The 13,739-nt window shown below is 36.0% G+C and overlaps 1 protein-coding gene across 3 annotated transcripts in view; it reads left to right on the top strand.

Annotated features, from left to right (window-relative positions):
- Positions 1-8,083, top strand: part of LOC145662458 (putative fatty acyl-CoA reductase CG8306) — a 259,750-nt gene extending 251,667 nt beyond the window's left edge. For all 3 annotated transcript variants that reach the window (XM_081728055.1, XM_081728056.1, XM_081728054.1), the window contains 2 exons: positions 5,869-6,126; positions 7,697-8,083. In XM_081728055.1, coding sequence (XP_081584181.1) covers positions 5,869-6,126; positions 7,697-7,835 — 397 coding nt within the window. In that variant the 3' untranslated portion in view covers positions 7,836-8,083. The remainder of the gene's footprint in view (positions 1-5,868; positions 6,127-7,696) is intronic.
- Positions 8,084-13,739: the final 5,656 nt, after the last annotated feature.

Here is a 13,739-nt window from a genome sequence, read left to right as displayed (position 1 = left end):
AAAAGTGATAGCAGAATTACAAAATAAGAAAGAAAATATCTAGTAGAGGAGAAAATAAATGAAAGTAGACCCGCATTTACAAGTTAATTCTTAGCTTATATTGATAACGAAGGCTTCTTCTACAGTAATTTGTGAATCAAATACTAATAAGTCAGTATGTAGAATTGCTCCCCCCTCTGTGGATAGTATTTTAGTATAAACATATTTCTTTTATAAAATAAATATATTTTATACTCTTGATAATTTCCACATAAAACTGTATGATGGGGAACGCCACATTGAATTTGGGACTAGTTAGCAATGCTCAGGGGCGTATCCACGAGGGGGGTCCACCGGGTCCGGACCTCCCCAAAATTTCGAAATTTGACTAACATTTGTAGACTTTCTTAACGAACTATACTTGTTTAACAGAGAAACTATTGATATAGGCTAAATATTTTATTTTACGCCTCATCATGTACTCTTTCTTTTCTTATAGAAATAATCGTTCCATCATTTTTTCTAAAAATATAGGTGACAGTAAGTAAGAATTATTTATCGTCTTTTCGGGTGCAGAATAAGACAGGTTCCATATTATGTAGACGTATTGGACCTCCCTCAAATACTTTGGACCCCTCCCAGTTAACATTTCCGGGTGTATAACTGGCAGTGCTGTTTGTTTTGATGTTCTTTGATTTTTGGCTTCTATTACATGCTGATCCTTCATCTGGCGAGTTTCGAGGTTTCCTTTCCAGACCTTATCACATTGGTAAGCGTTGTTTCGCCTCATGTATGTATTAGACGATTTGCTTCAATCAAAGAGAGGATAATGAACTTAACTAATTAATTAAGGTGATTAATCGGATAAAATGTTCTGCATTTTTTATTTTTAAAAAACAGAATTTTATTTATTTTAACATGTCACATAGCATTTGCATCTAAAGTTATGCTGATTAGTCAATGAGTCAACTTTATATGTTCTGTCTCTTATCGTTCGTACTGCAACACCCGAAACCACAATCCACCGGCCGCAACTGGTTTATGATAAGCACCAGTTAACTTCTATTCTTGATATTACGAGACACAACCAGAAAATAAGTGTATTAGATTTTTGTAGTATCAAAAAATTTATTCAAAACAAAACTTTTACATGCTTGCATCATTACATATGTGGACTATTTTTTCCATGTAGTCGCAATCTCTCTCGATGCACTTAGTGAGACAAGGGGTTAATAGTCATTAAAACAAATTAATGACTTGGTCAAAGAAGTCTGCCGCCATCTCTTTTGCCCAATTCTTCACCCCCCACCTACACTTCATCGTCAGTTGAAATTTTTCCATCCATGTGCATCTTCAGGGAGGTGAACAAATGATAGTGTGAAGGCGCCAGGTCAGAGGAATGCACTAATCTGTCAAAATCGACGGTTTTCTGCTCCTTTGCTCATCCTGCACATCAGTACAACCGTTTTTAAATTCACGACGACACCATTTAAACACTCTCATACGATTCATAATTCCTTCGCCATAAACTCGTTAAAAAATTCAGACGAAGCTTTTCCCTTTACAACGAGATAACGGATAACGCTGCGAATCTCGCACTTGGCGGCAGATTTTTTCGACATCTTTCATGGGAGACGTTACTGTGGCCACAGTTTTGGTCGTACTAACGCGTGATTAGGATCACGAGAAAGGGTAGGTACTAAGCTACATGACCAACATAGCAATAATAAATTTCCTCTGCCCACGAGGAACCTAGTACACTTACTTTGTAAACGTACCTCGTATCTTAGAATATCTATTTTTAAAAATCGTTAGACTCGTTTGTGATAAATGTATTATTGCACTTAATACTTACACGAACTAGAAGTAAGATTAAATAGGTTTAATCAGATTTGTCGAATAATAAACTCTTAATTGTTCCTCTTTAATGTATGAATTGTTAAGAGAAACATTTATGCGACTTTTTTTCTTTTCTCTTTACTTTTATTTATTATCTGGTGGTCTCTTCATTAATGCTTGATGGTTGCATATTAAGAAAAAACATCTAATGGTAGATACAATCTTGAAAAAAGTCCCAGTATGGCATACTGGAAGTAAATTGAGATCTCGAAAATCATACCTTGCTCGAATGTACAGGACTATACTTGTCCATAGTTGATACTATAGTAAGTTAATTCAAAAAATTAGGTTTTAATGAACCTATTTATGCGGACATGTAATTTCATTTTGTTCTTGTTCTTTTCTTTCTTTTTTTCTTTTCTTTCTTATTTAAGATTTTAGCGTGCCGGTATTAATTTATTTACAACTCAATTATCGTAGATAGAAATGTCAAATAGATTATCTGGACAGGAAAGGGTTCGAAATAAGAACACTAGAATTCTTTTTGGGACAGACATCATCTCTGATCACAATCTAATGCTGCCCGAAGTCGATATTCAGTTAGGAAAAGTAGGATATAAGAAGTTATTTATTCGAGAGTCTCAAGAAAGGAATGTACGAGGAATGATCAGAACGTAAGGTTACAAAGCCTGCAATGAAACGTGTATAGAAGCAAAAAGCACAGGGACTGAGAGTCAGGAGGAATAGTTTAAGCTTTTACGTACAACAAGGTGCAAATGAAACTAGTGTGCCGGGTTCAGAGCAAAGCTTAGAAATCATGGATCACTAAAGGTATAGGAATACATGAAAGCAAGATAGTATGGGGAAGTGAAATCAACGAAAAATATGTCTGAATAGAAGGAAGAGGGAGCAAACACTTATCTAGAAACTAAGAGTGGAAAGATTGTAAGCAAAAACAGGTGAAGGATGGAAGGAAAAATAATGTACAGGAAGCTAAATAATGGAATTATGAAAGAAAACCGACAAAACCAAGAAAGCAAGTATAGAAATAAATACGAAGAATTAGAGAAATTAAAAGACAGGGAAAAATATGAACAAATATATCAGGAAGTTAAATCTATGAAAATATGCCAGAAGGAAGAAGAAACAAATATATGACAGTACCTAGATAGAAACTAAGAGCGGAATGATGGTAAGGAAAGAGAAGTGAGGGATAGAAGGAATATGCCGAAGAATTATATTATTTTAAGAACAGATTGAGTAGTTTAGATGTTGCGGATGAAATACAAGTAAATGAAGAAGACGACCAAGGTCGTATTGAGAGATGAATTAGAAGAATGATTTTGGGACATGAGGAATGGGAAAGCGATTAGCGAGGAATATATAAGTATTGAGTTATTTTTTTTAAAGAAGGTAATTAAAAAGAAATGAGGGAAGAGAAGAAAAAAATGCTTCTATATGCTGTGAAATATATGAACCAGAAGAATGGGCAGATTGATTTGACATGGACTATGTTTGATTCCCTTTAAAAGAATTCAAAAAGATGGAAGGAGCACCAAAAAATTAATGTATTATCATATGAGGTTAAAATTGCACTTATTAAGTATTGAATAAGAAATTATATACGAAAACAAATCAAGCAATTGAGAAGGAATAGACCGAGTTAAGAGAGAGAAGGGCACAAAGAGACACCATTGGTTTACTTAGGGTAAGCAGTGAAAGAAAAGAAAATTGCTGTTCATTGGTTTAGAAAATGCTATTGACCGGTGAGAACTTAAATCAATAAACACTACTAAAAAGAAGGTTGAGCTTGAGTGGAAGACTCTAAGATTGATAACTTACGTATCAACTAATAAGTTAGTTAGAATGAAAAAAGAAATATCAGACGAAAGGTAATTTGAAGGAGAATTCGATAGGGCTGTTACTTTTAATCAGTATTTATACTCAACATTTATTTAGAGGAAATTGTTCAGGACAGTCTACGTTGAAAAGACTGTATTTTGATTGGGGTAGAAGAATTAGTGCTCACTTTGCAGGTGATATGATGCTTTTAGCGAAATCTGAGACTAAATATTGAGCTCCCTCACATCTATATTGTTGGTATACACTTCTTCGGACCTCTGGATCTGAGTTCTGTTCCGGATGAAAGGTCGTGTGGTTCGGATTTGACAGTCAAAACCAAAGTAAATGTTTTTTTCGTCCTTAAAAATCGATTGATGAAATTAATTTCTCCAACTTCGCATCTAAATAACCTTTCTTAATTTGATACCTAGCAAAATCGCTTTCTCACTCCCGAACTTATATACACATCACTTCACAGAATGCGTTAGGGAAACAAGAGAATTAGAGGAATCAACTGATTTTTCATTTGTTCATTGTTTTCTTTTTACTTTTGCCACATCCATCTTCTGTAGCTGCGGATTCAATGAGTATTTAAGAGTGAAAAGAAAATACAAGATCTGGATAAAAGTGACGGCAATATTCTTGTAATTTTTACCTGTTTTATTGGCAGAGTAAATGTTAGTTACATGCCTTCAATGTAATCCTCCACCATGTCTGCAACCTTCTGCTGTACCTGTAGAGGACGTCGTACACTGTCAGCACGTCCGTGTTTCGCAGGGACTGATGTATGGCAGCATTAATGATTTCTTTCGTATCGATATATTTCCTGCGAAATGGTTGGTGATTACGATATCTTGGCGAAGATATCGTAATCAGCAATTACTCAGGAAATCTTGCACATTGTTAGCTTTGTAATACCAGGGACTCAGTTATGCGAGATAAAGGACGTCGTTATCAACAAGTGCTGTCGCTCTCGTGAGAGCAGGATGAAGGCGATTTTGCTAGAAATTATAATAGTAAACTGCATCCCGTGACGTACATTACCCTATATACGTTGTATACCGCAATAAAAATCTTCACATCATCACCCTGCACAAGGACGGTGTCATTTTGGATGAGGAGGTCCAGGATGCTTCCACCCACTGAATTCCATCTTCAGAGGTGTATCATAGGAGCGAGTTCAGGTGACGTCCATAGCGACGATTCATGCAAGGCAGTGAATTCTGTTCAGTCGCATGGCATTGTCATATTTACACTTCAGATTTGATTTACCTATTATTCACGTCCCTTAAAATTAAGCGTAGTGGTAGGTGATACGTAACTATCCTGAGAGTCCAATGAAAACACCGGTAATGGTTTCATTAAAATATTTACGATAGTTTCCGAGTTAAGTAACACTGAACACACGTATGTATGATATGTAAAGACTTTACCAAAATGAACGTGAAATCGTTCTGCCAACACTGACTTGGTTGGGGATATTTAACTATGATAGTTGAATGTAGTAGTGTGTAACAAAATAGCATGAATAGATACAAAAGTCCATAACGAATAGAAATTACTGGAATTAACATAAAAATTAGTGTTCAGTTCAAGCATTTCGAAGAATGTATAGTCAACATAATCGACCTACGGAACACTCAATGTACCAACTTGGGGAAATAAAACTCGAATGCCATTCACAGTGTGTCATATCGCCTTCAAAGTCACTGTGTGGTGTGATTTTTTTTATTTATTATCTTTTTAGCCAATGGTGTGACAAAACTGTGCAACTTGACGTACAATTCGCCAAACTTTTGACTCACTGCACAAGTCCAAAAGTGCTGCAAAATTGGACATCCGGAAGCTGTTCCACCCACCGAAGCAGAGGAGGACATTTGAACATTATCATCTCCAAAATACAATGCCATCGAATGCTTTTCACAATATTATTATTTATTTCGTTACTGGTTTTTATTTTACTTCATTTTAATGTGTTTTCTGGTAAACTCAGTATCAATAATATGAACTAAGGGAAAAATTACGATTTATATACCTATGAAGAGGAGCTGAAGGAAGTTAGTTTACTACTCCAAGAAACACACCCATGTATTCAAGTATGTGATTATAATATTTGCGTGATAGTTGTTTAAGTCTGTCCAAGCGTGAAACTATTTTTCTTTTAATTTCAAATAAAATGTTTAGATAATCTTTTCCTCTTATTTGCAGAGTTGTACGTTTACACAAGCGAGTGAATGAATCATTAGGACTGCTACAATATTTTATTTTCAATGAGTGGAAATTTAATAATGACAAGTCTCGAGAACTTGTGAACAAATTGAGTGTAAAAGATCGAGAACTGTTTGACATAGACTTGAATACTTTGGACTGGCAACCGTACATGGAAGACTTCACTCTGGGCATCAGAAAATTCTTGAACAAAGAGGAAGATAAAACGTTGACAGCTGGAAGGAAGAAGTTGAAAGTGTAAGTATTCCGAAAAACGAAAAAAGTTGCCTGTAGCCTCATGGCTTTTCACTGCGCGATGTTCGTATGTTCAGATTATCCTGATAGTATTCCAACTAGGGATGGGCAAAACTGGTTTTTATAAAAAACCGGACTCCGGTTTCTAGAAAAAACGAAATCCGAAAAACCGACATTTCGGTTTTCTCCAAAACCCGGTTCGGTTTTCACCGAAACTGGTTTCGGTGAAAACTTTTGGGAAACAGAACTTTTTCTGTGGAAACGGAATCGGTTTCTGGAGAACAACGAAACACTATTCTGAGCAGAAATAGAATCAATTTTGAAAAAAAAACCGGAACCGGTTTTGAAGAAAACCGAAAACCGGTTTCGGTAAAAAAATTGAAAATTCTCAAAAACCGGTTTCAGTTTTTCTAAAAACCGAAAAACCGTTTAATGTGCCCACCACTAATTCCAATCAAGTAATAGTTTCTGATAGTAGACCCATTCTTGCACGAGGACACAAAGCTAAATTCTTGAGAAACTATATCATTAATCTTTCATAATAGATCTAATCTATAACTCATTTTCTACGTTAATATTTGGGTATGACTTCACGCTCATCGAAGCTTTTTTTCAGTGTTAGTTTCTCTACTGAAGTGTTGTAACGAAGGATTGGATTTAACATCATGCTTATTAAAACTTTTTCCAACTTTCGTTTCTTCAGTCAGGTATTGTAATGAGGGATTGGATTTAACGCCAGGCTTATTAAAACCTTTTCCAACTTTCGTTCCTTCAGCTAGGTATTGTAATGAGGGATTGGATTTAACGCCAGGCTTATTAAAACTTTTTCCAACTTTCGTTTCTTCAGTCAGGTATTGTAATGAGGGATTGGATTTAACGCCAGGCTTATTGAACTTTATCCAACGTTCATTACTCCAGTAAGCTAGTGTAATCAACGGTTGGATATAACTTACTGAAGCTTTTCTAATTTATTTCTCCAGTCATCTGTGTAATCAGGGGTTGCATTTAACGTCATGCTTATTAGAAACTTTTTCCAGTTTTCTTTTCTCCAGTTAACTATTGCAATTCGAATATTCTATTCTATACACAGTGTAGACGAGCAAAATTTTCTGTATGTAAAACATTGTGTATATTCGCGAAACGGTGTCTCAATTATCCGAAATTGTTTATTAAAAAGTACATAATATACTATATTCTTGGCTAATTTTCTCGGAATTAAGTTATTACTTTTATCGTTCCAAGTAGATATTCGTTGGAAAACTTTTTTTTTTTTTTTTTTTTTTTTTTTTTTTTAAGTTAGCTTATTCTGAATTTTATTCGTAAAAGTAGATTTACAGGTGCAAAAATATTTTTGCAGAGTACTTTTGATTGCTGATTTGTATTGTAGTTAGTTATCGTGAATTATATTGGTAAAAATAGATTTAGAGGCAGAATAATATTTTTGCTGATTACATTGTTCAAGTTAGGTTGCTTCTTATTTTAACGTTAATTTTGTTATATTTGGAAGATATTTGATAGTGTATTTGTAAAGAGTAAAATTAAATGTACAATACTATTTCTTCATTTTTTTCAGCTTCTACACAATTCATGTGATCGTTCACATGATGATGCTGGTCATGGTTTGGTGGATGTTCTCCAAAATGATCGGAATGTCAATGATGGGTTCCATTTGGTGTCTTCCAGTGATTTACTTCTTATTCAGTTTAATTTAAGAACCAGATGTTTGGTGTTGGAGAAATGTAGCATGATTAACACAGTTTTAATCATTGATTAACACAGTATTATTCATGCAAGAATTGTGTATTATCATTATTATTATTATTATAAATGATGCCAAGTTAACATTGACACCCAGTGGAAATTTACTCAAGATTATACATACATTTGTATAAGTATTACGTATACTTTTTGCATATACTATGTACATTTCTATGTTTTCAATAAATATTTTGTTTATAAATTGTGCCATTTTATTTTGTGTTTGAAATCTTTAATGCTATTTAAAATTGATATATTTGTACTTAGAGAAAATAATCGCATATATGATACGCTGTCGCCTTCGGTGCGAGCGGTCTCGGGTTCGCTTCCCGGTGGGGGCACTTGGTCGAAAAAGTGCAAAAAGCTTTTTCAGGCCATCCTGAATGAAGTTTTTCTCATTCACACCTGGCAAATGCCGGGGTGGTACCTAACATATAGGTCCCAGGCCGCTTCCTTTTCCGGGATAGTGTGCTCGCTGAGGGACATCATTCCTCGCATGTGACGGGTTAAAATGGCCTTAGATGCCGGCAGCTCAGAAATCAAAAATCCTATCCGATTATATTCAGTTTAAAACTGTAGCCAGGAAAAGAGGGTCGAGGATTATCATATTAAACCGTTGAAAGATGAAGAAACTAAAAAAATAGACTATTCCAGATATTCGAAGAGAAATTACTTAAAAGTAAGAAGAAATGGGCACAGAAGTTTTTGATATATGGGATTACATGGGATACTTCAACCAGCGGCGGCTGGTACTATATGTTGCATGGTTGTGCAACCGGATATTTTTTAATACTAAAACTATTTTTAAGTATTAAAGTAGTGTATTAGTAAAAAATAAACCTCTGCTCTTGAGCGCAAAACAGTATTGATGCATTTCTGAAAAAAAGTCAATTAAAAAACGGAAAGAAAGAGAGAGATTTATATTTCCGGTGGCAGCGAACGTTGCCACTGGAAGCAGTAACATTGAGCATATGGCAGCGAGCTCCTATCTCTTAACATGGGGAAGTGGATTTATTCTTGCATCGCTCCTATCTTCCCCTATTGGTCTCATGCGGTTGCCTTTCTTACCGCAACTGGTCAGCTTCTGTAATAGTTACGAATTCCTCCGCTTAGCAGCGCTTGACTCAATTGATAGGGTGAGCGAGATACAGACGCTTGGAAGAAAGAAGTTATTCACAAAACAAACTCGCAAAGAACAAATATAAGTCTGGTGGTAGCAGGGACGGATCCAGGCTGAAAGTTTGGGGGGCGGTCGTTCGAAGTCAATAGATTTTATTTAACATTTATAATACAAAGGTGAAAATTCTTGGGATAAGATTTATTTTTTAAAAAAATCCTATTCTGGGGGGTCGATCGAGTCTCGAAGAAGAAAATGTCTTACTACTGGTCTAATTCCTAGCTCTGTGTCTTTCGTGCACATGATTCTGTGTTCGATTTCCGGCGGAGAGCATAAATTAATATCAAATCATTCACTTCCAATACTCATCTGTCTTCTTTAGCCTAATTTGCTGGAATGTTAAACTACTTTATTATTATTTTTTTTCATTTTCGAAGGAAAACATCTTAGATTTCATGCTTCTTTACGGACAAAAATACGTGGTTTCTGAAAATGGACTTTTTGTACCGTATATTTATACAAAGAAATGCTAACAAAATGCATATTGTCGGAGGAGAGAGGTGTTTCTGGACCCTAAAGAAAATAAAGCGAAAAATATTTGCGGTAGCAATGCTTTCTATTCAGAGAAACTTGGCGAGCAGCATTTCAGATTTCAATAAAGTCATAGAAAAATGTGAAGCCCAAAAGATGGAAGAGAAGATGGACCTTCCATTCTAAAATAATGCATAGTTTATATAATTAAATACTTTTGTTTAACTGCGTGCATGCAATTTTCTTGCTTTTTTTCTTCTTTTCGGATTAACGCCATCATCCATGGTTTACAGCACATACTATATATTCGATTTATCTCGTGTTCAATAACATGAGTGTAGAGGTTTTGTATATAAATAGTGTATAAACGTACATTGATAGTACATTAAATCAATATTAGAGAAATAATTTAATCAATAACATACAAATAGAGCTTAAAAGACTTTCCTCTTCATATTTCCTGAATATTTTTGGATAAGACTCAAGAATGCTGGGGGAGGGGAACACTTGCGCGTACCTACATACCTTTATATTGCAACATTGCAACCGGTGCTTGTACAGACTACGAGCCGCTACTGACTTCAACGTTGTTGTATCAAGGTTAGTTAAGAAAAAACAGCAAGCTAAAGAGGTCAAAATAGGGTTAAGAAACAATTTTTGTTATTAAAAGAACGTGAAAAATAGGAGAAAAGAGTGTTTGAAAGAAAGATAATGAACTGAACAAGGAATTGAGGAGAGAAACCGGCAAGCTAAGATCATGGCATCTACACCGCCTGAGAGAAAAAAATACTAGCAGTGTTTCTTGGTATGTATGAATGTGATACACTTCTGGTCACAAAAAACTAGACTGTCTTCGAGACATTAAGTCCGAAAACACGACTCTAGATCCTTACGAATTCTGTAATTTGGTTGACTGTGGGGTAACACACACGAAAAAGAAAGTACTTCAAACTTATCTAGCTGATCCTAACTTTTTTTTTTTTTTTCATAACATCTCTCGACCAACTGATCCTTTGAGCTTTGCGAAGATGAACTCTCGATGCATCGCCATGGAACATTGGTTCTAGCCTTGTTACAAGTAAAACAGCATGAATTCAACGAAGAAGACAATTCCAAAAGTAACAGAACAAGAAGTGATAAAAAAAATTACGACTTCAAAAATCGTATAGTAGACTAGTGGAACAAACTATCAACATCGTTAATTTTTATAAGTGGTCGTTTTTCATCCATGTCACACTTTAGTTTATTTTTTCTACAGTGCAGACTGATGTGCAGATTAGTGAAGCATCCCTCAAAAACAATTCAATTTATACGTGCAGTGAAATATGTCAACCTTTCAGACATAATCTTCTGAAAACAAGCGTTCTATCCTGATCAAGTCAGGATGACGAACCAAGTCAGCAGTTCGATGTCATCGGACATGAAGCTGTCCATTCAGTGATAACGACCGCTCATTTCTGGGGGGGGGGGAGCGGAGGGGAGATATTTTAGGGAAGTGTTTTTTTTTTTTTTTTTTTTTTTTTGGATACCGAAAATAGTTTCATGTTACTTAACCTGCATTACAATACAATATGTCTAGGGTAGACGCGTAGGTATGGGGAGGCACACAGGACCGTCTCACCAAAAGTTTGTCGTGCCCCAAAGTTAAAGATCAACCAAACTATGTCGTTTATCGATCGGTGCTAGTTTTCATAATTTCGGGGCTGAAATAGGGAAAAGGTTGAAGTAACGGGGAGTTGAACAACATCAAATAACTAAAACCTAAATAAGAACTTCTAACCTCTGAATATTATTCACCGATATTTACGTTAGGTGTGGTTTGACTGACAGAAGTTCTTTTTAAAACAAATTCTATGATATATTATGTCAGAGCATAATATATTCTGAGTTCAATAATTGTATATTTTGTACAACTGAAAATAAACACACAAGAACGATTTTTCCTCCGTATTTTCAATGCGAATTCTGAAAGAAAAGAAAATAGTTGTTTGATGACGTCACTAATACTACTTAAATAACTTGCAATCAGGGGCGTGTAGTGCATATTACCGCTGTTACCGGCGGTAACGATAAAAATATGACAGCTTTCCGTTGTTTTCATATGTCTCTAAATTTCATCATCAACATGGGAAGATGTTTACATATTTTCCTTTTCTCTCATTTTTTTTTTCTAAGTTCGGACGGCCTATGCCGCATTTACACTGCCAGCGCCAAATAGGAACATGCTGTTGTTGATACCGTAGATTTCAGAGGTAACGTGAACCCCGATATAGCAACTTGCGCGGTACTTCATTCATAGAGTTTCTAAGCAGGGGGTAGGAGGATTCATTCTCGAGATTTAAAAAAAAAAAAAAAAAAACGCATTGTGTTCCAATGTTATTCTGACGACAACTAAATTACTTATTCGACATTAGAGTAAAATTCTTCCCCAATTTTTTTCTCGATGGCATAACTTGCGCCATTCATCCCTCCTGTGGGCGGCCCTTCTCTCTTAAAACAAACCAACCTTTCCTTTCATACGGCTACTTGCGCGGTACTTCATTCATCGAGTATCGAAGCAGGGGGTACGGGGTTCACCCCGGAAAATTTTTGAAAATTAGCTTCTCAAAATCGTGTTTTAATGCTATTACGACAGTAAAATTGCTAGTTCGAAAGTAGAGTAAACCCCCCCCAAAAAAAAATTTTTCTCAATGACGCAGCTTGCGCCATACATCCCCCCTGTGGGCGGCCCTGGTTAACAGAACATTCTTTCCACATAGGGGGCCGCGGTGGCTCAGTGGTAGAGCGTTCACCTCTGGTGCATGGGGTCCCGGGTTCAAACCCTGCTCCCGCCAAGTGAACTTTGTGGTGGACAAACACCGTGTGCGTGGGTTTTCTCGGGGTTCTCCCGTTTCCTCCCACTTTCTTCATTCCACCATTTCATTCATTTCTCATAATCACCGTCTCCTTTAGCCTAACCGGCATAACCGTGGGACGTAAAACTCAAAGATTCTTTCCACATATATTTTTGTTTTTATTATTCCTTGAACTACTGTCTGTTTCAAATGACAGGTTAAAGGAGCAGTAGAAAATTGTTTTTGAAATAACATGTTTGATATTGCAAGGATGCGACAACGAAAAATTATGATAAAAAAATGTCCACGCTGTTACACAACGGTACTATGCTTTCAGAAGCTTGAAATCTCCCTGATAGCAGAAATTCTGAGAATTCTGCAACTTTTCTAGAAATTTCAAATTCCCTGACTCCTCCAGGATAAATCGCTCACCTCGCAACCATGTATTGCAAGTAATACAAATTTCCTCATTAGGGATGCACGCGAGACACAAGAAGTCTCGTCTCGTCTCGCATTTGTGAGACGATACACGAGACGAGACTCACAATTTTATGCGAGACGAGACTAAACCATGCGAGACGATAATCGGTTAAGTCTCGCACGAGAAGTCTCGCGAGACTTCTCGCAGTCTCGCAACATTATGAATTACATTTAATTGTATATTTAGTGATTTTACATTTATTGAGTTTTCTAAGTTGAGCGTTAATGTCTCCAGTAACAAAAAAGTGATTGGGGCAATAGACATTTTATGAGATTTATTATTATTCAAGGTTGATTTTCAGAATTAAACCTTCTTTAGTTTCTAAACATCATTAAAAAAAGAAAAGCTTTGTAAATTGGAAATTTATTACAGCATCGATTTAGGACTTTATTTTGCGACACAAACACATACACGCGGGCGCGCACGAATACATGAACTTCTGTTTTTGGTCTGAAAAGCGAATAAGACTCCCTATTGCTGCGAAATGTGATATTTCTGTTGTTTCTGTCTTTTTCACATTACTGCTAGCGATTAATGTTGGGGGCTGGCGGGGAAATTCCCTCTCGTTGAAGTTTATCCCCGGTCCGGCTCGCAGAAATAACATAATATTTTTACATGGAGTAAGTATTTTTTTCTATATATTTATCAAAAACATCCCCTCTAGTTCGGAAGTTTAATTCAAACACTGGTTTGGTAGGATGGCCCTATAGGTTTGGTGGGAGATGGTAGGAATGGCCCTATATCTGTCAGTAATTTTATTTTCTAGATATGGCAACACTATATAAGTTGAAAGCGAAAGTTGATAAAATGCGATAATGCAACATTGTTATAAGCGCGAACGAACCAAAAGAATTGGGTCGTATTGTGTTGTGAGGAGTTCTTTTGTTATCTACAA

Source organism: Thermobia domestica, chromosome 10 (genome assembly GCF_964235325.1).
Source record: "Thermobia domestica chromosome 10, izTheDome1.hap1.1, whole genome shotgun sequence".
Classification (NCBI taxonomy): domain Eukaryota; kingdom Metazoa; phylum Arthropoda; class Insecta; order Zygentoma; family Lepismatidae; genus Thermobia; species Thermobia domestica.
Note: the sequence above shows the minus strand (reverse complement) of the source record. Positions and strands in the feature narration are given on the sequence as shown.